At 42.4% G+C, this 25,950-nt stretch overlaps 4 protein-coding genes across 9 annotated transcripts; 2 read left to right on the forward strand and 2 right to left on the reverse strand.

Annotated features, from left to right (window-relative positions):
• Positions 1 to 1,072: 1,072 nt before the first annotated feature.
• On the reverse strand, positions 1,073 to 4,703 carry LOC105015274 (alpha-2B adrenergic receptor). Its single transcript, XM_010878306.4, has one exon. The coding sequence runs from the start codon at positions 4,445 to 4,447 to the stop codon at positions 2,807 to 2,809; it is 1,641 nt and encodes a 546-aa protein (XP_010876608.1). The 5' UTR covers positions 4,448 to 4,703; the 3' UTR covers positions 1,073 to 2,806.
• Positions 4,704 to 8,590: 3,887 nt separating this feature from the next.
• Positions 8,591 to 15,502, reverse strand: LOC105015202 (low choriolytic enzyme). Its single transcript, XM_010878161.3, has 10 exons — positions 15,367 to 15,502; positions 15,184 to 15,234; positions 13,559 to 13,627; positions 13,396 to 13,445; positions 11,451 to 11,532; positions 11,231 to 11,345; positions 9,872 to 10,044; positions 9,228 to 9,309; positions 8,873 to 8,994; positions 8,591 to 8,778 (listed from the first exon to the last, which is right to left on the reverse strand). Exons 1-10 carry the CDS (start codon positions 15,425 to 15,427, stop codon positions 8,765 to 8,767), a joined length of 819 nt encoding a protein of 272 aa, XP_010876463.2. The 5' UTR covers positions 15,428 to 15,502; the 3' UTR covers positions 8,591 to 8,764.
• Positions 15,503 to 15,586: 84 nt separating this feature from the next.
• zcchc9 (zinc finger, CCHC domain containing 9) lies at positions 15,587 to 18,543 on the forward strand. Of its 3 annotated transcripts, none has more exons than XM_010878164.4 (6): positions 15,587 to 15,672; positions 16,074 to 16,555; positions 16,677 to 16,827; positions 16,976 to 17,068; positions 17,497 to 17,565; positions 17,765 to 18,543. In XM_010878164.4, exons 2-6 carry the CDS (start codon positions 16,085 to 16,087, stop codon positions 17,875 to 17,877), a joined length of 897 nt encoding a protein of 298 aa, XP_010876466.2. In that variant the 5' UTR covers positions 15,587 to 15,672; positions 16,074 to 16,084; the 3' UTR covers positions 17,878 to 18,543. The 3 variants fall into 3 exon arrangements, with proteins under 3 accessions (XP_010876466.2, XP_010876465.2, XP_010876464.2); XM_010878163.5 differs by having other exon boundaries at positions 15,610 to 15,862; positions 15,989 to 16,555; XM_010878162.5 differs by having other exon boundaries at positions 15,610 to 15,862.
• Positions 18,544 to 21,355: 2,812 nt separating this feature from the next.
• On the forward strand, positions 21,356 to 24,986 carry atg10 (ATG10 autophagy related 10 homolog (S. cerevisiae)). Of its 4 annotated transcripts, none has more exons than XM_010878165.3 (6): positions 21,356 to 21,420; positions 21,917 to 22,023; positions 22,507 to 22,822; positions 22,962 to 23,059; positions 23,193 to 23,290; positions 23,743 to 24,986. In XM_010878165.3, the coding sequence occupies exons 2-6, from the start codon at positions 21,919 to 21,921 to the stop codon at positions 23,891 to 23,893; spliced, it is 768 nt and encodes a 255-aa protein (XP_010876467.2). In that variant the 5' UTR covers positions 21,356 to 21,420; positions 21,917 to 21,918; the 3' UTR covers positions 23,894 to 24,986. The 4 variants fall into 4 exon arrangements, with proteins under 4 accessions (XP_010876467.2, XP_010876469.2, XP_019908694.2 ...); XM_010878167.4 differs by lacking the exon at positions 21,356 to 21,420 and adding an exon at positions 21,425 to 21,514; XM_020053135.3 differs by lacking the exon at positions 21,356 to 21,420 and adding an exon at positions 21,548 to 21,759.
• Positions 24,987 to 25,950: the final 964 nt, after the last annotated feature.

Genomic DNA, 25,950 nt, shown 5'->3' on the forward strand with positions numbered 1-25,950 from the left:
AAGATGGGGACCCATGGACTGCTGGCCCTCACACACCCACATTCACCCAGTTTAAGTATCAAGATGGGGACCCATGGACTGCTGGCCCTCACACACCCACATTCACACAGTTTAAGTATCAAGATGGGGACCCATGGACTGCTGACCCTCACACACCCACATTCACACAGTTTAAGAATTAAGTATAGCTGCAGTAGTAAGTACTCTGTAGAGACCAAGACAGTAGTGAGAGTGATGCTCATCACGTTCTCATCCCCTCTGCAGTTATTCGGCCAAAGGCGGCCTACACATCCTGTTTCCATGACACTGCCAACATTCAAATGACCATACACCCCTGTTCCCGAACCACACACACAAACATGCCTGTCACAAAGCACACAACCACACTCCTGTCCCCAAACATAAACACACATTATTTTCCAGAAATACACGCACACATGTAAACACACACGCACTTTTAACTTATAATTTCACTATGATCCCCATTAGCTACTACCAAATGCAGCAGCTACAGTCATTTTGCTGTGGTGAACTTAACTATCTTCCCCATTATGATTATTTGAAGTTGACACACGCACACACACACACACACACACACACACGCAAACACCCCCTCACAGATACTTGCAGAAAACCACGCTGACCTACTATCACAAATCTAGTGTAACTTCCTCTTACTAAGTGAATTATAGATATACAGTAGCTGAGAACCTCAGGCACAAAGGCCTGTCAGACGCACAAAGGCTGCATGGTCAAATGTATTAAAGAAGCACATTCAGAGCACATCCACACACCACCACATCCACACACACGACTACATGCACAACCACACAGTTAATCACACAGAAACCACACACACAACCACACAGACACGTAAGGTACCACAGAATCTCTTCCTAACACACGTCTAAGGGTCTATAGAGTCAGATGGAGAAAGATAAGAGAGTAAAAAATGAACACATTCATTATTTAATAGCGTAACACATTTCTTTTTAAATAATGTAGACAAAAATATTGTCATTACAATGCTTTTTCAACATACATAGTATACATTTAGAATGTGTTTAATTTATACACCGCCTCTTCCAGTCAACAACATTGACGATTAACCTATTACAAATAGATATATTATTATGGGTTGGTTGGTTCATATAGAAATTGAAAGTGTGCATTCATTGGCATGCATTCAGAAAACATGCACACATAAAGAGAGAGCAGTAATTATATTGGAATTGTCCTGTATCCAGGCAGTGCATGACAAATAGATTCCATTTTGCATTCATTTCATGAAATAGCTTTCGATTATTCCTGCTGTAGTATTCCCATTATGGTTTTCCTGAAGTAGTTATCCATTAGCTGTTTGAATCATAGGTTTTCCCGGGGGGTAGAACGTTCCTGGGATCACAGCAAAGGATTGTCACTCCCTCTGGGTGGCGGTTAATTCAGGAAACAGTGAAAGGTGAGGACACTCCATACATGTAACATATAACACATACCCAAGGCTAAAGAGGCAGACAGTGAGATGGAGAGAGAATAGTGTGCACGTGGGTTCCTGCGCGTGTGTGGTGTGTGTGTGCGCGTGTGCGTGCATGCATGGTCTTGTCAGTTTCTCATGCTCTTAGCTTTATCTCAGAAAAAAAACCAATGATTTCCTTGGTTCCAGTAAAACCCGGAGGCCACTACAAACAAACACACATACACACACATCTTAGGATTCTATACCCTTGTGGGAATGCAAAAAGCAATTCCCATTCAAAATCCTCCCTCTAACCGATAACTCCCAAAACCTTATCTTAACCTTAAACCTGACCATAATCATAAATGTATCTACTAATCCCAATTGTAACTTTTAGCCAAAACTTAACCCCTGAGCCATAAATTGCCTTTTTTCATGGGGGACAGGCAAAGGGTCGTCACAATGTCAAATTGTGGTCACAACCTCCAAGTGAACACACATGCCCTTGGTTAATATCACATCCCATACACACACGGGTCATTTTGCATGTGTTTATATTGATTTTGAATGCTCAAACCTGCGCACATGTAGAGCGGCTTGGTGACATGTAAGACATCCTTCATAGGAGCATACGAGGCAGATCGAACACTGCCTTCACACACTACGAAGTCTAGCACACAGACAACTGTGGGAACACCACTGAACATGCTCGTGCCCATTCTGTGTCCTTTCAGTGGATATAACCAGGAGATCTTGACCTACAACACGGTCCTTGTGGCTCACAGTAGCCAGTCACAAGGCTACAGGTACCTAATGACAGTGGGCAGCCAGTTAGCCAGCTGGACAACTAAATCAACAGAGAGCAGCCCTGATTCCTTGCACGACAAGAGCAGTTTTGTACCGTCATTTGAGCAACATGTCCTGATAAACGTCGCCCCTGTTTTACTCTGATCAATAAAAGAACTGTAATTGGGTTTTATTTCTCTGCAGCAGATTGCCCCCCCCCCCCACCTCTCCTAGTGTCACTCAGTGTGAGCAGCACATCAGAGCAGGATTATCTGGTCCAGAAATGTATTTTGAAATGTATAGTATTTAGCGTTTTGTTCGACAAGGGTCCTGCCTCAGCAGCCTGTCTACGGTCCCTCACGCAGACAGTTGGCCATTACAGTCAGGGCCGTCGCCAGGAATCATGGGCCCCCTGAAGAGATATATTCCTGTGCCCCCTCACTGACAGATATTTTCAAGGGCCCCATGGATCATACCAACCTTTCCCTGTGTTAGCCATGGCCCCGCTTACTGCACATCCACTCAAGGCATAGTTCTCTTTCGAATGACAACAGAGTATCCATTCTAGAAGAACGTCCCCTTGGTGTCCCTACAGAGAATCTTTTTGAAGGCCTTCCTGAAGTCTTGGTTGAAGATGGTGTATATGACGGGGTTCAGGCAGGAGTTGCAGTAGCCAATCCAGAAGAAGAATTTGAAGAGTGGTTTAGGGATTGTACAGGTTTCAGGACAGATGGCCTTCAGCGAGTAGGAGAGGAAGAAAGGGAACCAACAAATGACAAACACCCCAATCACCACGGCCAGGACAAACGTAAAGCGCTTTTCTCGGTTTACCATGGCCTTCCGCCGAGACATGGCTGTGGCCTGTGGCAATACCAGCTTGTCTGAGACCAACACGGTGCCAGTTGGTGTGGCTACAGTCTTTTTGACCTTCTGAGAGGTCAGAGAAGAGAGCGATATAATTGTTAACCTTGCGCTTCCCGACTTTGACACTCCATTCTTCTTAAACAGACTTTTCCCTCCTCTTCTCTTTCCGATCACTCGTCCCCTCGTCTCTGCCTCTGCCTCAGAGCCAGAGCTGTAGCTGTCATCATTGGTGGTGTCTCTCTGCTTCTCTCCCCGGCTGAGCGTCTCCATTGGCTGCCGGTCAGTAGGGAGGGGTGTGGGAGAGTGAGCTATGCTGGGTGAGGAGGACTGTGGTGAAGTGGGGACAGTGGTTGGCGAAGGCAGCAGGGTCTGGGGTTGAAATTGCGCGTCATTAGAAGTCTCTTCCTGGGTCTCAGTCTGGAGAAGAGGAGACGAGGGGGAAGTCACAAGGAGACTTTTCTGAGGCACAGCGTTTTTTAATTGGCCATCTGCTTTCCCTCCCTCTCTGGTGTTGTGCTGTAGTTGGCTAGGAGGCATGGGTTGGGGAGTGATGACAGGTCCAGGTGCATGGGCTACAGGGTTACTAGGCACACTGCCAGGACTGTTGTTAGGGTTGGGTTTTTCTCCTGGCGGACATCTTGTGTGTTGCTTAGCGATCTGGTAGATTCTAACGTAGACCCCAATCATGATGAGACACGGAGCGAAGAAGGAACCAATGGTGGAGTAGAGAATATACCAAGGCTCACTGTTCAGCTCACACACCTCCTCCCCTCCCTTGCTTTTATCCAGTGGAAGGAGAGGAGGGAAGGAAATGACCGCAGAGAGTAGCCAGACGACCACGATGGCTGCCTTGATGCGTGCCGGCGTCCGCTGGGCTCCATAGGACACCGGCCGGGAGACTGACAGGTAGCGGTCCAATGAGATAGCACAAAGATGCGCAATGGAGGATGTGCAGAAGAAAACGTCCAACGCCAGGTAGATCTCGCACCACAGTGAGCGGAACGCCCAGAATCCCTGCAACTCATTGGCCAGCGAAAAGGGGATGATGAGGGTAGCCACTAGGATGTCGGCTGCAGCCAAGGAGACGAGGAAGAGGTTCTGTGGACTGCGGAGTGAGCGTGAGGTTAGAACTGCGATAATGACCAGAATGTTGCCCACGATGGTGAGGATCATCATGAGGGTGATGGCTGTGGCGAACAATGCAGTTGCCTCAGGGGAATAGGGTGGGGTTCGCACTGTCTGGTTGTTGTGGGCAGGGCCAGAGGAAACGCTGAGGTTCAAGTTGGTGACCCCATTCACCCCTGACCCTGACAGCCTTGTGACATCCGGGGTGGGGTCCATGGCGTTGCCACTGAAGGCAAGTGGATCGGAGGAAACTCGGAAACTCCCCGATCGTAAAGTCTGTTAAGAGTGATTGAATGTGCTAAAACAATAAAAGAGAGATAGGTTTTTCTTTTCTAGATTAATCCCATGAGTGCAGTTAAAGTGCAGTAAGAGGGGCTCTGACTCCGAAACAGAAACATGGCTGTTGGACTGGAGACATCTGCTTAGAACTTTACGCATACATAGTAATAACTGAAAAAATATATAGAAATGTAGCCATCCACTACTGTAAGTCGCTCTGACTAAGACCGTTTGATAAATTCCCTAAACATAATTGTTACTGAATTAAAAAGAGAGAGAAAATGTTGTGCTTTCATTCAAGGCGTCACAAAAAGTCACCGAGACTGACAAGTTAGCAAGTGTATGAAATATAGTTCTATGCTGCTCCAGTCAAGCGTTTCATTTTTCATGTTTCTTCAATATCCATGTGCGTGAGATCCACAAAATTCGTTAGTCTATTAGATATTTCACAAATTCATTGACAATCTAATATTTCAATTGCATTACCCACGGATGCTCCGATAATTGTTCTGCAGGTGAAAAATAATAATTGCTTCCAAATAAAAATAATAAAAATGCGTCATCCAAACAGTCTTTCAAGCAGTGATTGTCCTTCAAGTAATCCATAAACCATGTTCGATGTGGACGAAATTAACTTGAGTCAAACGTCCTAGAATAGAGGCTACCATAACATCGGAACCTTACGCAGTAAGGCATTGGATGGTATTCACTTTTAAACGAGTTTAAATACTTAAATGTTGTAATAATATCTCAGATAAATAATTTCAAGGCTAATGACTGCTATTAAAAACTTAGCAATAGCAAAACTTGCAATTAGAAGATTTAGAAAGTAAATCTTCTGGGCGCTCCGCCGCTTCTGCTTAAAAGGTTGCCAAAACTGTCACTGCCGACAGATAAGGGATGGGTTTCAAACTTCAGCAAACAAATTACTTAATTTGGTTGTTGAAATATGAACAAATATATAAATATAACAAAAGCTTTCTTCGTCTTTCGAACTCTTTCATAGAGGGTGCTTAAACAGTTAAGTTGACTTTACCGATATCTCATTTGCGCGCTGTCAATTTGGAAAAGTGCAACAAACACGCAATTATTTTTTAATGATATCGTCATAACAGTTCTCACCAGATGAATAGTCCGTCTACTTCTTCCAGGTCTATATTACACATAACTCGACTATAGCTTACATGACGCACCAGAAAGACAGACTTTTATCCAATGTCCTGTTCACTCCACGAGCAGTTGGATAATGGCTATTTCTTGCACATCCAGCTTGTTGTTTTTGAACTTGGTTGCTTCTGTAGAGACAGTTTTCCTTTCAAATCGAAGCACCGGCTCAGCATCCCGTCCGACTGAGCCCGGTAACAACCCGGACCAGGTTAATTCCGCGTATCTCCGCCCCATTTACGTCACGCAGCGTCAGGCAGCCGAACCTCGGTCGTCACAGACATACTGACCCAGTAGCCTAGACTCCACACAAACACATACTATAGCAAAAATGTATAAATCAGCCCACAATTAAAAGTGCATAAACTCAAAATAGTTCAATAGGCCTAGGAGATAAACCATTGTCAGTAGCCAGGGGTGCAACACTGCTGAGGTTTTGGAGTCTGAAATATGTATTGATCTGGCTGGTAGTGGGGTTTCTGATGGGATGACAGAGGCCCTGGGGAAAAAACATCACCACTCTTCACACCCCATTGCCTCTCCTCTCTTCCTCATTCATCTCGGCAACAGATAGGAGAGGTGTGTCTGAATATATGCACAGCCTACTACTGTCCCCAAAACAAAACACATTTAACTAGGCTAAGGGCTTATGGTAAGATTACTTTTTTTTTAATGGTAATCAATTGTTAGTGACACCTGTGATTGTGTGTGTGTGTCATGTACAGAGCATAGAGGGCAGAGATTGGGCAGACCCAGAAATTAGCAAGTGACAACAAAAATGCATAATCATGGTATGAATTCAAAGGGCAAAGACACTATAGTGATGGGAAACAATATATTCCAAAGCATGAAGCACAAAGACAGTGACCATGACAAGTCCACAGAAATACATACAGAGTACAAAGAGTAGGAGCCCCGGTCTGATTTTCTGCATTGATGCTAATTTTATTTGTTCAGATCATTTTAGGGTTGAGGATGTACAAGAAACACTGGGGGTAACACTCAACTCAATATGGTGTTCACTGCCAAAGGCACTTCAACAGAGTATTGAACGAAGTGACTGAAGGATTATGTATACGCAATATTTCGGTTGTATATTTTAATAAAATAGGCATATATTTACAAGAATGTGTTTTTGATTTGTCATTTTTGGGTATTGTGTGTAGATTGATGGCAAAAAATTTACTAACTTATACATTATATCACACAACTGTGGAGATGGTGAAGCAGTTTGAATATTTCCCAAAAACAGTTAAGTAAAAAACATTTTGATGTTTGTAATAATATATGGATGGAATATGAGAGACATAGGGATCACTCCATTTTGTCTGGCAAAAACCAAACACTCCATTCCTGACTAAGAACCAAAGGTCAGTCGTAATGGTGTCAGTGTCATGGTTTGGGGGTGCTTTGGTGGATCAGGAACAGGACAACATTATTGAATGAGCCATTAATTCTGCTCTGATTCCATCTACAGAAGAATGTCAGGCTTACTGATCAAGCTGAAGGTGAAATGTCTGTGAGCTGAAGGTGAAATGTAGCTCAGTCACACACAAACAAAATAATCCAGCAGGTCCACATCAGAATAGTTGAAAAACTATTAAAAAAAACATTTGAAAGGCCCCTAAACTCAGGAGTTCATGTTCAAAAACCCAGAAATATTTTTGAGTTACAGCAGTTCTGCATGGGAGGAATGGGCCAAATCTCCAGGGCGGTGCTGAAAGAATGATCAGTAAGTACAGGAAGTAATCGGTTACAGTCATTACGGCTGAAGGTGGCATATGTTTTGAATCTAGAAGGGCAATTACTTTTCCACAATGTGACATTTAATAAATATCACAATTTGTGTTGTCTGTTCACTCAGGTTCCCTTTGGGTTGAAGATCTGATAACAATCAGGGTGAAAAAAAATAACAAAAATAAAAGAGTACAAAATTCAGGAATCTGACAGGTGACAAATACTTTTTCACAGCAGTGAGATCATTTAGAATATAGAAATTAACTAGAGTCCTACAACCAGTGGCCATCTTCCACATTCTTTTATTTCAAGGACCAAAATTATAATAGGATATTATGCAAAATACATTCCATCATTCTTCACAGTTCCTCCAGGCTTCTCTTCCCATGCAGGTGCTTCTCTACCTCCTAGTGGCAACAGAATGTTACTGCAGCGTGGAAGACCAGGCGGAACACGTGGCTAACGCCCTCTCCACTCAGGGGTGTGGCACAGAATTCTGGGCCCAGTACATAGGCGGTCTGAGGGCTCCCCCCCTATTTATTCAAGATTCAAACATTCGAGGGCCCTTTTCCCCCGGGTCCAACCCCACTGTCTGCGCGATCACCAAAATGCGGAAGGTCCCCCGTTTGAGATGGAAAGATTTTCTCTCTGGATCTAGCTCCAGGCGTTTCTTTGAATACCTGCTTCATTAGGTTTGGTGGGAGATAATGCATTCAAGCTTTCCATTTGGCATCGGATTAGAATATAAAGTCAAAGATAGTTGACAGTGAGAAAATACACCTTGTTGTCAATTTGTCTTAAACATATCTCCCACATGCAGACATAGGGACGTGTAGCGTAGTCAGTATTAATGTGTGGCGTACAGTACTGTACATAGTGTAGCATAATATATGGAGGCCTCATGGGGCAAATAAAAAGTCTATAACAAAATGTGAACAATGTTAAGGGATCAGAATAGTTCCTGAAGGCAATGTATTTTTATGCCAAGGAGAAGCAGCCCAAAAATAGCCACACATTCTTATTTTCTTTTAATATTATCTACCTCTTCTTCCTTAATCAAAATAAAAATGATTTATTTTGATTAATCCCTCAACCCAAATAGGTCATAAAATAAAAATACGGTCACAAATATAATGGTCAACAAAATCATTCATATGCATCGCAATCAACATGAGAAGATTTTTCAGCACAGGTAATTTTACTTCCAGGGCAATGGCATAGGCCCAATAAAAGGCAGCAACATTCCATTGTACAAATGAAACAGACATTGCTTGAAACCAGACAGAATAAAATATCTGAAGGAACATTCGGGAGTCACCTGTCCAATGCGCTGCAAAGATAAGTTAGCGGCAGTCACTCTGATTCACCTGCAAGAAACATGAACGTGGTGAAAATACATTGTGACAAAGATGGCATTACCAAGGGCAGGTCAATTATCCTGATGATGGGTCTGTACTTTACCACAATGATAGAGTTTGTTTAGGCGTATTATGTCCAGGGGGCTTAGGTGAGTTCTCTGTCCCATGTCGACCCCTTTGTCCTTGGGGATAATAGTGGGGTTTCCATTCGCTGAGAAGTATGAGCTGCCAAGTGAAAATCACCCAAAGGGAATTTAAAACAAGGATCACATCACTGACGGCACCCTATTCCCAATACCAACAGAGTTAGATTTGCCCCTTACGGAGTTAATGCAATTATAACGCAGATGGAAATTATACAAGACACTAATTCTAACTAACTGATAGCAGTTTATAAGAAGCAGACAAGTAAAACGAGGGGGTTATGGGACTTGGGAAAGGAAGAGAAGAAGACTCACTTTCCATAGTGCATGATTGACTCTGTATCATAAGCCAGGCCCTGAGTGTTTCCTTGCTTGATCATGAAGTTACTCTTTTTCTCTAGAAGATAAACGAAGAGCTATCCAAAGTCACAATATAAAACATACTACATATGACATTCATTTATGAGATTCAACTAAACCTGTAAGCACCGTAATCTAAAGCACAAACAGGTCAAAGGGAGAGTTAGTGCTGAAACCAAAGCCTGAAAACAGCATCTCTCTATCCGTCAAAATTGTCCAATTCTCCGACGGATCCATGTAACATCTAGACACAGGTATTCAACTCGAGCCTACTAGTTCTCTTTTCTACCTAATCATTACTTGCACCCACCAGGTCTAAATAAGTCACTGGGCAAGCAGTGGCACTGATTGGTCAAGCAGTGGCAATGATTGGTCAAGCAGTGGCAATGATTGGTCAAGCAGTGGCAATGATTGGTCAAGCAGTGGCAATGATTGGTCAAGCAGTGGCAATGATTGGTCAAGCAGTGGCAATGATTGGTCAAGCAGTGGCAATGATTGGTCAAGCAGTGGCAATGATTGGTCAAGCAGTGGCTGAACCTAATACTCCTGACCTACATTCCATTCCTTTGAGGGGGACAGGTAGGTCCTATTGGTGTTACCTGGGACCACCGCCTCCCACTGAATGGTGATAAAGCTGTCCCGATCCGGACGTGTGTGCTCGTGGTGAAGGCCCAGAGCATGCATTATTTCATGGCACAGGTTCCCAGAAGAACAGGAGCTATCAAAGAACACATTCTGGGCTCCTCCTTGAAATCCAACATACGAAGCACAGCTGAACGGTAAAGAGAAGACCGTAAAACAGAGCTAGAAAAATGTAGTAGACGAGAAAGACAGCAACAGGTGAGAAGGAGAATAGAAGGACAGGAAGAGGGTATGAAGTATAAATGGGGTTTAGTGCTTCCCAGACTGAGTACATTTGAATGGGTACAAAATAAATTAGAAACATGCTTAAGCACTTAAAAAGGTTTCTAGACGCAATTGTAAAAAAACTGAGCAGTTTCTGTTTTCTTTCTATAAAACTGTAGGTTCTACAAAACATTTTGGAACTCTAGTCCTAGCTACTTTATATAAAACAAAACACTGAAATAATTTCTAAGTATATATTAATTGTAATTTAATAAAATATTTTAAATAGGTTAAATAAAAATTAAGTAACTGGGCTTCAATCTATGCCATAAATAAAAGGTAGCTGAGTAAAAAAAAATATATCTGATTCAGAATCTAGCAAGAGCACCATGTCTCATGAACTGCCATCTAGTACATAGAGCTGATCAGGCTGATCAGATTGTGGTCAAAATAATGTTGCCCCACTCCTCTTCAATGGCTATGTGAAGTAGCTGGATATTAGAAGAAACTGGAACACGATGTCAAGGAAGTCCAGAGCACCCAAAACATGCTGTGTGGTAACAGGCCTGTTGAGTCTCCAAACCATGGAAGAACTAGGACGTTTCCAGCTTCCAGTAATTGTGTACAGATTCTTGTGACATGGCACAGGGCATTAGCACGCTGAAACACGAGGCAAATGCAGTGGCTGAATAATGGAGATATATCCATGTATATGTAAACTACTACCAAAAAAAAATAAATGCATGAGTGTTGCCCATAGCTTGTGCCTGTCCATGCCACGACTCCACCTCTACCATGGGACACTGGTCACAATGTTGACCTCAGCAAACAGCTTGCCAACACCACGCCATACATGCTGTCTGCCATCTGCTTGGTACAGTTGAAACAAGGATTTATCTGTGAAGCGCACACTTCTCCAGTGTGCAATTGGCCATCAAAGGTGAGCATTTCCTCGTTTGAGTCAGCACAGCGCCTAACTGCAGTCAGGTCCAGAGCCTGAAGAAATTCTGCTTTGGGGCATATGGAAAACGTCTGGAATTTTTTAACTGCGGCTCATGAAACACGGGACCAACAAAACATTTATACACTTTGCATCAGTTCAGTGGACTTACCCTTTCCCAGGGATGATATTTAGGTAGTTCTGCTCATTGGTGTACTCATGGAAGTGTATACACGTCGGGTCAGAGATCATCTTGAACCCTGCAAGGATAGTTTGCTTTCTTTCTGCTGTGAAGATCCAATAGACAACAATTAGACAGCAAACATCCAATCCACTGAATGAGAAAATCTGCACAGGTAGAGCCCATATCTCTAGCTGTGTTAAATACTCACTCAAACTGTCACTGAGCTTGTAGGGGATAGAGGTGATGCCATCTATTGGTGGCCAGAGGGAGTCCACAGCTAATCTTTCATCCTGTGGGTCCAACCGACATTTTGGCTCAATTAAAAATGCTGTTAAAGTTAACAATGAATATGCCTAGAACATAACAGCTCCTAAACATCCTGGGTGACCAGGTTTCAATTCCAACCCAGGCCTTACACTTGATATTTTAAAACTACAATCATTTTCCTACCTGATATTGTTATTTTCCTACTTGATAATGATATTGTTATGCTGGAATAAGGTGTGAAAGTTTAGGTTTGAGATATACATAAGTATTCTATACAAAAAAAGGAAATGCAACATGTGAAGTGTTAGCAAAACAACCTAGAAATATTCCACAAACCAGAGACAAAACATCTCAGATTCTGTGCAGAAATGTGTTCACATCCCTGTACTGTGTGCACCACATTTGTAATTTCCTGAAATAATTCATCCTCCTGACAGGCGCGCATCTTTATTTATGAAAGAAGCTGATTAAACAGCACGCTCATTACACAGGCGCACCTTGTTCTGGGGTCCATTAAAGGCCACTCAAATTGAGTTTTTCCACAATGCCACAGATGTCTCCAGTTGAGCGATATCGCAGTTGGCGTGCTGACTGCAGGAAGATCTAAAATAGCGGTTTGCCAGAGAACTGAATGCTCATTTGTCTTGCATAAGCCCCTTCCAACGTCATTTTGGAGAATACGGCAGTACTTCCAACCAGCTTTAACAGCAGGCCACCAGTATCCATACCAGGAAGGTCACATTCAGCCTATTCGTTTGTGGGATCATGACAGCTAATAAAACTGCATTTGCACAGCTGAAGAATTTTTGTATGAACTGTAAAAATACATTTTAAAAAATTAAAATAATAATACATCAGGGACGCTCATCAGTGCAAATGTTCTCCTCACCAGGGTCGCGGCTACAGAATTACAGTAAGAATGAGGCACTTCAGGTTTTTGTTAGATGACGTCACCATATGCTGGTGGCTACTGGGGCAGTATCTAAATCTCTTCTTACGATTCCTCACCAGCTTCTCAATTGTTTCGGAGAAAGGGACCCCTTCTGGTCCTTCTCTCTAGTTTTGTTAAGGAAGCAAGTCAGAATTAATTGCACGTAGCAGTTTTTCGGAGTGTGGCAGAGTTCCAATAACCGTTGTAATTACATCATTACACATTGACGTATTTACTAGAGGAGCTCTTCGCCAAGGCAACCTCACGGCACAGTGGCAAACAGAACAGATGGATATCAGCTAGCCTGAACACAAATTCACCCAAAGGAATGCCTTCATTGGAGCCAATAAAAAAAAGTTTTATGCATTGGCTTATGCATTGGCACATTTTATGCATTGGCTTAATCAGCTTGGTCTATCAGCCGATCAACTGTCACCATACATTTCCCCACATTCAAGCACCAACAACTAAGTAGTTATGCTGTTGTGGGACAGATGAGTGATGCAGCCCTGACTCAGGGTTATACAAACCAGTTATTGATTCATTACAATGTGTTCATTCTGATAAACTGATGCTGTTACTCCAGTCACTAGCAAGTAAACAAATTTAGCCCACCCTAGTGTAGTTGGCTATAAGCTCTTTTTTCTATGATGTGGCCGGCTCAGGCTGAATGTCATGGACTTAATTAACATTACCAAATGTCATAAACACCACCCATTTGATCACTCCCGCTGAATGACAGACACTTTCACTAAGGGCAACTTCAAATAGCAAGCAAGGATCATTATGCGCTGCATGCAAGAGCCTGAGGTCAAGGTCCGGTTTAATAATTCACTTTTAAATGTATTGTTGTATCAAAATTATAAATTGGTAGTACTAAATGGATTGACTGACTATTGTATTAAAGTTCCTCCCAATAAGAGTAAATAACTAAAATACATAACCTGAGACTTACGGAAAGCAGCAGGTCTCCCTCCACAACTGCTTGCTCAATGCCTGAGATCTCTGTAACAGAAAGATCGCCTACTACTGTGAAGTGGTTACAAGTCACCAGCTCCTATTGCATTCAATCCAGACTTCTAAGTAAAGGATAGTGTACTTCATCTGATACACGTTACCTTGCACAGTTTCAGGCGGTTCAACCCAATGACCTTTTCTGTGCTGTATCCCCATCGAGGTAGAAGAATCTAGAAGGAATTGTGAAAATCAAACAATTTGCAACTACATTCAGTATTTGTTAACAAGTGACATGCGCCATGATGGACTTCACCGGCAGTGAAAGTGCTTGTTGAGGTTGATATTCTGGAGATGATTCATTTCAGCTGTTTGACATGAAAACCCAATCTCATGTTGAGTAGCCTATTCCTACTGGGTTTGCTAGCAGATGCCACAAGCGGCTACTTAACGCAACAATTCGATTTAAACCCAATAGAAGAGTATGTGATGGATTTTTTAGAATACCTTTTTGCATATTTCAGAATTGTTCTATGGAAATCAGTAGCCGATAGGATGGAAACCTAATGTTCCAAAGATGAATTGGACATTGAAATGGTTGTTACAGTTGTTTTAAAATAAAGGTGTAACATCACCAGAGTTTCAGGAATGCATTAAAGGCCGCTATGACCGACCAGACCGGCATTTGATATCAACTATTTTCATTGGTAGAAGTCAATGACAACAGAAAAATGCTGCATTATTGTTCTTCACATCAACCTAAATGCATGACAAGACATTTTCTCAAATCTATTTCTTACATTTATGATCCAGGATGTCTCTTTGGAGAAGGTTCTACATTTTACGGTGTACATTTTTACATACAGTGGATATAAAAAGTCTACACAACCCTGTGAAAATGCCAGGTTTTTTTGATGTAAAAGAATGAGACAGAAATCATGTCAGAACATTTTCCACTTTAAATGTGAACAATTCAACCAGGTTACTGCGATTTTTTTTTCTCCCCTCAATGATTTCAGTTTGTTTGTCAATTTAATTGTTAACGTTATAGGTCAAATTAAAGGTGGAAGAAGTTCTGAAATGATTTCATCTTTGTCTCATTCTTTTACATCACAAAAACCTGGCATTTTAACAGGGGTGTGCAGACGTTATATCTACTGTAACTGCCTGCTAAACATTGTTGTAGCTATCTACCCCGTGTACAAACACATGGGGCAAACATGCTCCACATATTAAATGTTTCAGGATTCATAGTACAGGAGATAATCCAAAAAGACACAGCCACAGTCAAGTCAATCTTCTCCTAACAGTTTTATTTAGAGGGAAAATGTACTTGATACAATTTTCCAGCTACTGAACTTTAAGATGGATTATTGCAGGTCACTATGGAAGTGTCTGGCAAGTTACTGAAGAGTACATAAAACATAACATTTGTTATGAAGCCTGCTTGCCAATCTCTTAACATAATGACTGACCCAAATCTTAAATAAACAGAAATGCATTCGATGGTAGTGGGGACAGTAGGCGAATGTTAATATCAAAGATACACTTAAAATGCATATTTTTAAGTCACAATTTAAAAAATATGTATTAAGGTGGTTTAACTAGGGTCTAACCAATCTAGGGTGGTCTGTCGAGTAATGCTATGTGAGTTTGTACTAGTCAACCAATCCAGTAAAAACGAAGATGGTATTGGTGTACCCCCTGCATGTCAAAAATCCGAAAGTGCATCACAGACCATTTTCCTGAAAACAGTAACTCTCTCCCAACGAAATGTCTGGTTTCTTACCCTTGTCGATAGCGATAGTATTTTTGAAATTCTTGATGGGAACACTACCCACTGAAATACAGGCGGGGAACATTACATGTTACAATGGAAAGTATTGGAGAGTAGCCAAGTGGCCGTGGATGGGCAATGTAGAAAATGAATCAAATGTCACCAAAAAAGTCACCAAAAAATTACTGGAATTACCGCGGACAATCCAGAAGAATATCAAAAACCAAAACATTGTGAGGCCACGATTGACCACCATGATTTGCAAGAAAATATGCAGCTAGAAACTGCTCGAACTAATTGCTGGAATTTCCTTCCAGGCAAACACCTATTGATGCAGCAATCACGGAAGGGTAGTGGATCACTTGCTTTTATAAATTCTCAACCTCAACAGGGGGTGGCGCTAAGCGTTTCTAAGTTGTTATCCCAGAATTTTCAACGAAGTAGAAATTGTTGTTTCCGGTTAAGCAAGTAGATACATGTGACAACGATATATTTGTGCTGGTGGGTTTCTAAGAGATATAAATATTCTGATCATAATATGTAATTCAGGTTATTTATTTCCAAATTATTGTGAAATAAATCCTGCTGCGGATGTCCTCTGAAAACGGAATCTAGTCAATTCCAGCCACTTTCAGCTAACTTAGCCAGGAACTGCTAGCTAACCTGTTAAACAACCTCGTTAACTACTACAGTAAGTTACCTTATAGCTGATCCTAAGTGCTTGTCTGGCTTAACGTTTTGGCTATTGCAATATCTATGTCTTTTGAGAAGGGTTTCTTAAACAGTTACTGATTTTGATTGTAAGGTCCTTCTACAGGACCAACACGCAGTGCTCCAATGCAGGACTTATTTCACTCCTTGTCCTTAAGTCTCTTATCCGTCGGTTCCTCGTCTCTCCTAAGGTGTTTCAGCCATGACGCGATGGGCCAGAGCCAACAACATACACAAACACAAACCTGCCGAGGCCACACCGTGGAGCCAGTTTAGAAATGGAGGAGGGAGTGGAGGACGAGGAGGAAGAGATGGAGGAGCTGGAAGAGGGAGGGATAGTCCAGGTAGTTTCGGAGGGTCCGGAGGTGTTGGCTCGAGGCACAGACCCGTGGGGAGGGGGAGAGGTAGGGGAGGAGGAGGGGGAGACCCTCTGAGGCACACTCAGGCCAGGAACAATGGAATTAAGAAACCCTGTCGGAAAAAAAAGGACTATGACAACGATGATGTGAACGGCTTCATGGAATACCTTCAGAGTGGTGGGGCTGGGCTGTCTAGTGGAGCTGGACGTGCAGGGATGGAGGGATTGAGAGAGGAGGTAGGGATGGCCCTGAAGAAAGACCGGCGGAGAGAGGACAGAAGGATAAAGAGACAGAACGACAAGAAGAGCGACATGGTAGGATGGGCGGATCCGTGGTATGACTGAAAATGGCTTATGTATTTACTGAATCTTGCAGTGTCTCGCTCTCTCTCTCTTCATTCCTTCTTTTTATATGAACCTTTCTCTTCCTGTCCAGCTGTGTTTTAAGTGTAGAAAGCCTGGCCACGGGTTGGCAGACTGTCCGGAGGCCGGCAGAGACGAGGAGATGGGGATGGACATCTGCTACCGCTGTGGATCCACTGAACACGAGATCCAGCACTGCCATGCTAAAATAGACCCTGCCATGGGTATGTGCCTCACTAAACTGTTGTAAAACCTGTGGGGGGGCAGACAGGGGAGGCATAGAAGGAAGACTTCAGTGTGTGTCAGACAAATTGTAAAATGGTGTGCTGTTAAGGTCCGGCTGCTGATCCATTAGAGTTCTCTCTTTCTCAGGCAAGTACCCATATGCCAAGTGCTTCATCTGTAGTAAGACTGGTCACCTCTCCAAGTCCTGCCCAGACAACCCCAAGGGACTGTACGCCGCAGGTACCATACATACGCTCAAACACATTACTGTCTTCTCCTCAGGGACCACCAGACATTTCACAATTTTAATGAGGTGTGAACAGGCACACCTCATTCACTAATATAGGGCTTGATGCTCTTTTACATTTTGAAAACCATTAAGGGATCACAATGATTACTCACACCATGATATTTAAATATTTCCAGACCACCGTCATTATTTAATTTGTTTTGGGAATTTTGTTTTACAAATAAAATACTTCAACCTTAATGGTATCGCAAACAATACATGATCTCAAAATGAACATTAGCACAGTGATTTTATCGAATACACATGACAATTTAATTGAAGTCTACCTCCATGAATTTCCATGTAATTCAGGCTTAGCCCCTAACCCTAACGTGGACGCGAGAGAATCCGTGCTAAACTCCTCTCTGTCCATCTGTAGGAGGCTGTTGTCATGTGTGTGGGTCAGTAGAACACTTCCAGAAGGACTGTCCTGAGCACCAGGATTCTTGTGAGTACCCAAATCCATGTTTTACATGAACCCACTGTCTTTTCTGGACAGTTCATTTCTAACTGAACTTGCCCCTCCTCGTCTGTTCCATTCAAATACTTTTCTATCTGTATGTCCCTTGCTGTTATGTTCTATGATAATTAACCCTTTTTCTATAATTATGTTTTAATGTGTGTGTGTTTGTCCATTCCCCCTGCAGCTAACCAATTGACTTTAGGCTGGTTGTCCAATAACATGAGTGCTGACCATGAGGAAGTGGACGTGCCTATGAAGAAAGCCCCGCCCAAAAAGGCCAAGGTAGTGGTCTTCTGAACTGTCAGTCAATCCAGCGAACTCCTCCGACTGGAAAGGACTGATTGCCAAGGAGCAAACTATAAATCTCAAGAGTGAATCTGTAACAGGCTTGGATTGGATGCGCAGAACTTTGAAAAACAACCTCCACAAATACATGGTCCATGGAAATGTAGAGCTTCTCTTCACTGAGGTTTTGGAAAGAGCTCTTGATGTTTTCACCCCACGGGCTCAGTGTATGTTGTTAATATAATGCGTGGCACTATGCTGGAGTCTGTGGTGTTCTGTATTCTAGCCAACAAGCAGTGCCTTTGGTGTCACGAGAAGAGGGAGGTTGGGAAATGTGTGAGCTGATATCATGAACAGATTTTGTATGAAGCGTTTCAATAAACAGCCAGTTTAACAGTCCCAACATCAATATGTAAACTTAACCATGGAGTTGTTTTAGTTTTATGACAAACCTTAACCATCCTATGATTTTAGTTCACATATTTCCAATGCTTGAAGTTAACTTATTGCACCTGGTGAGTAGAAGTCAGTGAGAAATGGAATTGAACAAAAGCTGGCTAAAACAATGAACTAGTGTTAACTTGTAATCGTTTATGAAATCCTGTGCAATGGGTGAACAGCTGATAAGTGAACCCAGGTGTTGGAAACAGAAGTTGTAATACAGGTTGCGTTATACAATTGTGGTGTCATGTTAGTGTACATTCACATTTCATTGAACATATACCAAAATTGTAACAACACATGATTTAACTCTTCAATAATTGCCTATTTTAATCTGAATTGTTACATAAACCTTGCATTGTGTGTCTGTCTGTCAGAAGATAATTTTATGAGGTCTTTCTCCAGTAAAGTGGTATATATGGAGGTACACATAACTTTCCTCCATAGATTTAAACCAGCCTGCCAAATCTGCCTGCTAAAATTCTGTTTGCACATAACTCTGTAAAAGGTTGCAGTGTAAGGTAAGCCCTTTAGTTTGAACACACGCCGGGCAGAGGTCATGACATCCACTTTAACTTCAAAACAAAGCCACCTCGTGGAAATACACACAGGGTAAGGACAATCCCAAAAATGTCCAATTAAAAAAGTCAGTTTCTATCTGGCAGAGAACCTTAACATTTTCTGAATGCTGAGAATGTCCTTGTCTGTGCTTTTGTGTTTCTCTCACCCGGTCATAACAGCTGCTGTCTTTCCAGTCGTTTTCCCAGCCAGTAGTCAGAGCTTCTACATTGTTATAGTCTATATACACCTGCAGGGGGCGATAGGCGACAGGCAATGAACAGCAGGAATGAAAGGAAGCTATTAACAGTGCCTAGCTTTAGATAATTGTTGATCTGGCACGGCAGCAATGTGGTTGAGGATAGTTGAATACAGAAAGTTAGGTACCAAGGGTAGCCCAGTTAGAAGGATGGGTGCTGGCACTTAATTACAAGGATGTGCCTTCTCGCCATGCATGTTCTGACAATGGCAGACAGGTATTTCTCCCCATCCTGGGTGGTGTAGGTGACTTGGGGGCAGGTGTTTTTCCAGGTGTGTTGGCCAGCTGGTAGACAAAGGCACTGTTGATGTTGTGCGGTTTGTTCACAGCCCACTGCTCACAGCTCCACTCAGGTACACACGCACACACTCAGGCACACATTGTAAAACAGCACTTCAGTACAATGGATTACATGTACAAATGATTCCATTATCTGAAAGGGGTTTCATATGACTAGAATCCCTTTTTATATTACCCTTTGTGTTGTTGGCGACAGCCTTGAAGATCTGCTGGAGGGGCAGGGCCCTCTGAGCCTGGACATAACCTCAGAGGGCTGGGAAACCACATAGACAAGTGAAGATTCAAAGACAGAAATACAGTGTTTATTATCTGTATGCATTAAGTGTGTGCATGTGAATGTACCTAGCTGTCACAGTAGCAGTGTTCTCCATCCAGGCCATAATCTATCCTGTGGTACATGGCGGAGAGTGGGTCTCTCCTGCTTACCTGATGGGAAACACAAAAACATTGGAATTCTTAAATATGTGACAACCTCTAGTACTATGTTCATTCACCTACCTTCTCAGATAAAGACCCCAGACTGAGACGTGTCTTTGTTTGCCTTTGAAAGAGTATCTGCAAAAGGTTGGTTGGTTCTTCTATTCTCTCTGTATTGGTGAGAGTTGGTGAGAACTTTTCCAAAAGAAGTCCAGAGAAGAGCGTATACAGGTGCTGGTCATACAATTAGAATAGCATCTTCCTCTTCACAATACCCCATATATTTTCTATAGGGTTAAGGTCAGGCGAGTTTGCTGGCCAATTTAGAACAGGGATACCATGGTCCTTGAACCAGGTACTGGTAGCTTTGGCACTGTGTGCAGGTGCCAAGTCCTGGTGGAAAATGAAATCTGCATCTCCATAAAAGTTGGTCAGCAGCAGGAAGCATGAAGTGCTCTAAAACTTCCTGGTAGATGGCTGTGTTGACCTTGGACCTCAGAAAACACAGTGGACCAACACCAGCAGATGACATGGCACCCCAAACCATCACTGACTGTGGAAACTTTACACTGGACTACAAGCAACGTGGATTCTGTGCCTCTCCTCTCATCCTCCAGACTCTGGGAACTTGATTTCCAAAGGAAATGCTATATTTATTTTCATCAGAGAACCTAACCTTGACCACTCAGCAGCAGTCCAGTCCTTTTTGTCTTTAGCCCAGGCGAGACGCTTCTGACACTGTCTCTTGTTCAAGAGTGGCTTGACACAAGGAATGCGACAGCTGAAACCCATGTCTTGCATACGTTTGTACGTGGTGGTTCTTGAAGCACTGACTCCAGCTGCAGTCCACTCTTTGTGAATCTCCCCCACATTTTTGAATGGGTTTTGTATCACAATCCTCTCCAGGGTGCGGTTATTGCTTGTACACCTTTTTCTACCACATATTTTCCTTCCCTTCGCCTCTCTATTAATGTGCTTGGACACAGAGCTCTGTGAACAGCCAGCCTCTTTAGCTATGACCTTTTGTGTCTTGCCCTCCTTGTGCAAGGTGTCAATGGTCATCTTTTGGACTGCTGTGATGTCAGCAGTCTTCCCCACGATTGTGTTGCCTTCAGAACTAGACTGAGAGACCATTTAAAGGCCTTTACAGGTGTTTTTGGTTAATTAGCTGATTAGAGTGTGGCACCAGGTGTCTTCGATATTGAACCTTTTCACAATATTCTAATTTTCAGAGATACTGAATTTGGGGTTTTCATTAGTTGTCAGTTATAATCATCAAAATTAAAAGAAATAAACACTTGAAATATATCAGTCTGTGTGGAATGAATGTATACATTATTAAAGTTTTTGAATGGAATTACTGAAATAAATCAACTTTTTGATGATATTCAAATTTTATGACCAGCACCTGTATAGAGGAGTCAGCTAAACTGATAGAGGGGCTCTGTCATAGATTGTACGGTCCTGAACTGTGAAACATGGAAAACGTGTGCAGAAGGGGCGGTTTGTCAGCGATGAATTTGATTGGCTTTTGCCTCGTTCGATCCCCGCCCGCAAATGAGATCCCGGAAGCTTCCCGGGTAAGAAATGTGTTTGGGTTTCGAATTGCTGTTTTTCCTAGTGGCTATTACCTTTACCCACGCATCTGATATTAATTGCAGGCAATTTTTGCGGGTATATGTCTTCTCCCTAAAACTATCAGTCGTTGTTAAACTACATTCCAACAGAGTGCTTGTTACAAAAACAACAACAAACCCTCAGATCAGTTGTTAAAGTGCCAAACGAGTCTGATACTGAAATGCTTTCTTGAACTCTTTTTATATTTTATATATTTTCTCCTCACATAATAATGTATTAATGGGTGCCAACTATATTGAGTAAGCTACCAGACATGATAGCATGTGGTCATTCAAACGATCGTGGGTGTATTTAAAAAGGGTTTTCATATAAATCGTTTTACGTATTATGTTTTCTAAATCTATTCTCCTGTATCCCATTTCCATCTAGCGAATCTCTGTCAGTTATTCTCAATCTTATCTTTCTCTCCTGTTTTCCACCTTCTACACATCTCTCTAGAAATGAGCAGCTGTGTTCTGGATGAGGAGACGTTCTGTCGGTGCTGCCAGCTCTTCCTGGAACACTCCCACTCCCTATGTGATGGCTGGAGCTGGCAACTGGTAAAGGTATGTAAATGGCAAAGTTTGGAGGGAGAGGATTTTAGGACAGAGTATGGTTGAGGTACTTAAAATTGAGAAGGGTAGTGCTGGAATGGCTTGGGTTACAGAATTAGGCTTAAGGAACAGCTGAACTGCTTTACTTCCTGGGTAATCTCCAGAAACCTAGTGCTAAATGCATTGTAGGCTGAATGGAATCAAGTAATAGTCTTAAGTAATAGGTGGACCTTCCCTCTAACATTTTAAATGTTATTCATTTAGCAGACACACATATCTGGGGCAACTTAGAGTTAGTGCATATATTTTAAGACCGCTAGATGGGACAACCACACAATCTAGTAGTAGGATACTTTACCCAGTAAAGGAGCTATTGTGCTTAGAAAAGCCTGCTTCCTCCGAGTTTCCTCCTTCCTTGGAGTGAAGACACCACAGATAAAAATGTAAAAAAAAATGTATTAACTACGTTTGCCTGACTCATTGTTTCTGTTGCAGGGTTCTGAGGAAGGCTATCTGAGGAAGGTTGCACTGGGGAATGTCAGAATCAGAACCAGCTCTAACCCAAACCAGATCACCGACCAATACATACAGGGAGCCAGTTCCGACCAGCGCCAGGGGAGGACCTCCCCTTTCACCCCCCATAAGGAGAACGATGATGACCACAATGATGAACAGTATTATGATGACGATGATGGAGCTGTGTGTTGTATGCAGGATAGCAGGAGTAGCGGCGTGATTCAGTATGAATACCACATTCTCTACTCCTACAGTTACCAGACTCCTGTCCTCTACTTCAGAGCCTCAACCCTAGGTATGTAGACACAGTACTGGCTAATGAGTAATGAGTTATCTTCCGCTGTCCATTTCACCATACATTTCCTTGCCTTTCCCTTTTTCTCTCACCCACTCCTCTCTTTCCTTCTCTCCATCGCTCTGTCTCCATCTGACAGAGGGTAGAAGTCTATCTCTAGAGGAGGTTTGGGATGGTGTTCATCCTAACTACAGGCAGAGATTACAGCATGGACCCTGGGACACAATTACACAACAGGTCAGTGCCACCACCCACCCTGCGCACACACACCTCTCTGCATTGGTCTTTCTTTGCATATTGTAACAATCTATGTCTCTTTCCCTCAGTGTATCTCTCAATTAACTTCCCTCTTTTTCCCTTCTCTTGCTAGGAGCACCCACTGCTGGGCCAGTCGTTCTTTGTGCTCCACCCCTGCAGGACAGAGGAGTTTATGAGGCCTGTGCTGCAAGCTGCCCTGGAGGAACATCGGTGAGTTACGGTGGTGGACAGAAATACTGTATATTATGTGTTTGTCCATTTCATTGAAAATAACTTGAGATTGAAGAAAACAGTTGTATTCACAGGTGCTTTGATTTTTGTCAGAACTTGACAACAGGACCAAGGAAAAAGTGTATTATTTGCATTTGAAAACAAAAAACATTAGGTGAAAGCGTCAAGTGGTCCATTTACTGGGGTGTTTTTCTCACTTGTGGCAAGTGCCTACAGGGTTAAAACTGTCATGCAAAAGGCATCAGTAATAGAAAACAGAATGTTCTTTTCCCTTTAACACTGTCAAATACATGGTGAACGAAGAACTGTCTGAGGATGTCAAACACAATGACGCTCAAACACAAACACTCCCTATGCTGCAAGTCCATCTCCACTGTGATGCGTCTGAAAGCGTTCTCCGGTCTGACCTTTGCCCTCTGACCTCTGTGCAGACAGGTGAACTACGTGGTGACCTGGCTCAGTGTGGTGGGTCCAGTAGTGGGATTAGATGTTCCCCTCAGCTACTGCACAAAAGTACCTGCGCCATCACACACTTCCCCCAGCCCTCTACAGCCCCCTGCTCTACAGACACAGCCAGACTGAGTGGATCTAAGTGTTATATCGAGTGTGGATGAAATGTTTTGCCAAAGCACATTTCCAATGGAGGCAGATTTGACATCAGCTAGAGATGTGGATGTCTGATTGCCTAGTGGGCAGGATACTGTAGGGTAGGGAAGCTGCTTTTCATGGCTGATCTGTGTAGAGAACCGGTACATGCACTGCTGAAATGTACAGGTTTGAGAACTTTCATGCAACTTCACAACACTCTCATAACTGCTAAGTCAAGGCCGCACATGGTCCAGTTTTCAAAGGCTGGGTAACAGTGATGTGTGAACCCCTTTATGGAATACATTGCCAGATCAATCTAAACTGTCTTAAAAAGATCTCAGATTGCATAGATGGGTTACATTGTCCGGATCACTTTTGTCCAGATTTGAAAAACTAAACTCAGATGTTAGATCTAAGGAGTTGGATCAGGATGACAAATAGATGTGGTAGAGGGTTATAAATGAATACTTTGTTTTTTGTCAAAGCAGGCCTAGTTGTGGGAGATCAGACAACTTGAAAAAACAAAAATGTACATATAGTAGCTTTAGAATTATTTTTTTTTCTTCACATTTTGTGGTGTCAGTGCCTCTTGAGTTTCAAGCATTTAAATTAGATTTTTCTCCACTTATAAACACAAAGAATGCCACACTTTTAGAGTGTAAAATACAAAGCGCAAATATACCCTTTCCAGATAAGTCTCCACTCCTCCAAATGAATAAAGTTGGAGGTACCTTAGTCAGTAAGTATAGCTTTGAGTTGTTGAGATAGGTCTCTACTAACTTTGTGCCAGTGGCGAAGCTTAGCTTTCTCTCCCATGGGTGTGAATCTTAGCCACACACTTTATTAAAATAGCCAATAATTCAGGGAACTATCTCATCTGGCAATGCTAACTACACTCTCACAGATTGGTCGATGATTCAATGCATTATGGAATCATAAAAATATAGATGTTTATCTCTTCAATGTCAACTAAATAGTATGTAGCAAATCATAATATTATTTTATTATGCTTGCTAGAATTTTTCCAACCATAAGATGAACTTCTTGGGGGCCCCTGTGATTGACTGTCATGGGTGCCGCGCACCCAATAACCCTTTAGCGCTAAAAGGAATGCACTCCCCAGTCTTCTACCTTGATTGAGCTCACAGGATCGCATGCCGCCAGGCCAGGTAACAGTATTTTTTTTTCCCTGGACTGTACTGGCCAATGGCACTGCCCGCCATGGAACCCATGGACAAATCCACAAGCTATTGTTTTTTTTTTTTCCAGACCACAACTTTTTCCCACATTGCTATAGATTTCAAAATGGATTCAAGGTGGACTTCCTTGACTAATGGCTTCCTTCTTGCCACCATGCAAAACAGGACAGATTGGTGGAGTGCCTTTGACGGGCCTTGGCCATAAAAGCAAGTTTGTCCAAGTTGACGTTGGCCTCTAGCTAACCTCTCGGATGAGTCTCTTACTGGCTTGGTCATCCAGTTTGGAGGGCGTTATGGAGGTTTCTGAACTAATGTGTTTTTGTGTTCTAAAATGTGTAAAGGAATTACTGGTTTAATTTATGGCCTGATGAAGGCAGAGTTTTGGTGGTGACATACCCCTTTCAGGTCATAATTAACCCCATGACTTATCTAATCATGATATTTCAGTTTTGTAATTTTATTTTTAAAATAAGGTTTTCTCTAAAAGTGTGGAGTATAGGACAAAATCCTAATTTACATGCATGAAACTCTGAGGCACTGACCCAGCAACATTTTAAAGAATAAAACCTTCTGTATGGAATATGGCTTGACCCTGTCTCTGTAAACATACTGTTGAGTACAGAAGGAATGTCTGTTTTATCCATGTCTGGGGGACTGAAGATGTTATCATGTTCTCATCTCTTTATTAGTATTCATGGCTTTGTGTATGTGCCCGTTTTCAGTGTAGAGAATTAGCGTATTTAAGAGCCTGATCAAAGTTCTTGACATCACTATGAAATTCCCTCTCATACCCATTTTAGTAAGAATGTGGTTCAGAGTTTGTATGAACTCCAAACTAGCCCAGTTGGCACG

The sequence above is a fragment of the Esox lucius genome, chromosome 14 (genome assembly GCF_011004845.1).
Source record: "Esox lucius isolate fEsoLuc1 chromosome 14, fEsoLuc1.pri, whole genome shotgun sequence".
NCBI classification, from domain to species: Eukaryota; Metazoa; Chordata; class Actinopteri; order Esociformes; family Esocidae; genus Esox; species Esox lucius.

Excerpts from the sequence above, each read along its gene's own strand:
- LOC105015274 (XM_010878306.4), bottom strand. The coding sequence starts at position 4,447 with ATGGACCCCACCCCGGATGTCACAAGGCTGTCAGGGTCAGGGGTGAAT.
- LOC105015202 (XM_010878161.3), bottom strand. The coding sequence starts at position 15,427 with ATGGTGGTCAATCGTGGCCTCACAATGTTTTGGTTTTTGATATTCTTC. Across the intron at positions 10,045-11,230 it reads AATATCATCCCTGGGAAAGG|CTGTGCTTCGTATGTTGGAT; the intron begins GTAAGTCCACTG and ends TTTACCGTTCAG. Across the intron at positions 9,310-9,871 it reads GTGGGAGGCGGTGGTCCCAG|AGAAAAAGAGTAACTTCATG; the intron begins GTAACACCAATA and ends TTTATCTTCTAG.
- zcchc9 (XM_010878164.4), top strand. The coding sequence starts at position 16,085 with ATGACGCGATGGGCCAGAGCCAACAACATACACAAACACAAACCTGCC. Across the intron at positions 16,828-16,975 it reads TAAAATAGACCCTGCCATGG|GCAAGTACCCATATGCCAAG; the intron begins GTATGTGCCTCA and ends TCTCTTTCTCAG. Across the intron at positions 17,069-17,496 it reads CAAGGGACTGTACGCCGCAG|GAGGCTGTTGTCATGTGTGT; the intron begins GTACCATACATA and ends GTCCATCTGTAG.
- atg10 (XM_020053135.3), top strand. The coding sequence starts at position 21,732 with ATGATAGCATGTGGTCATTCAAACGATC. Across the intron at positions 21,760-21,916 it reads ATGTGGTCATTCAAACGATC|AAATGAGCAGCTGTGTTCTG; the intron begins GTGGGTGTATTT and ends ACATCTCTCTAG. Across the intron at positions 22,823-22,961 it reads CTTCAGAGCCTCAACCCTAG|AGGGTAGAAGTCTATCTCTA; the intron begins GTATGTAGACAC and ends TCCATCTGACAG.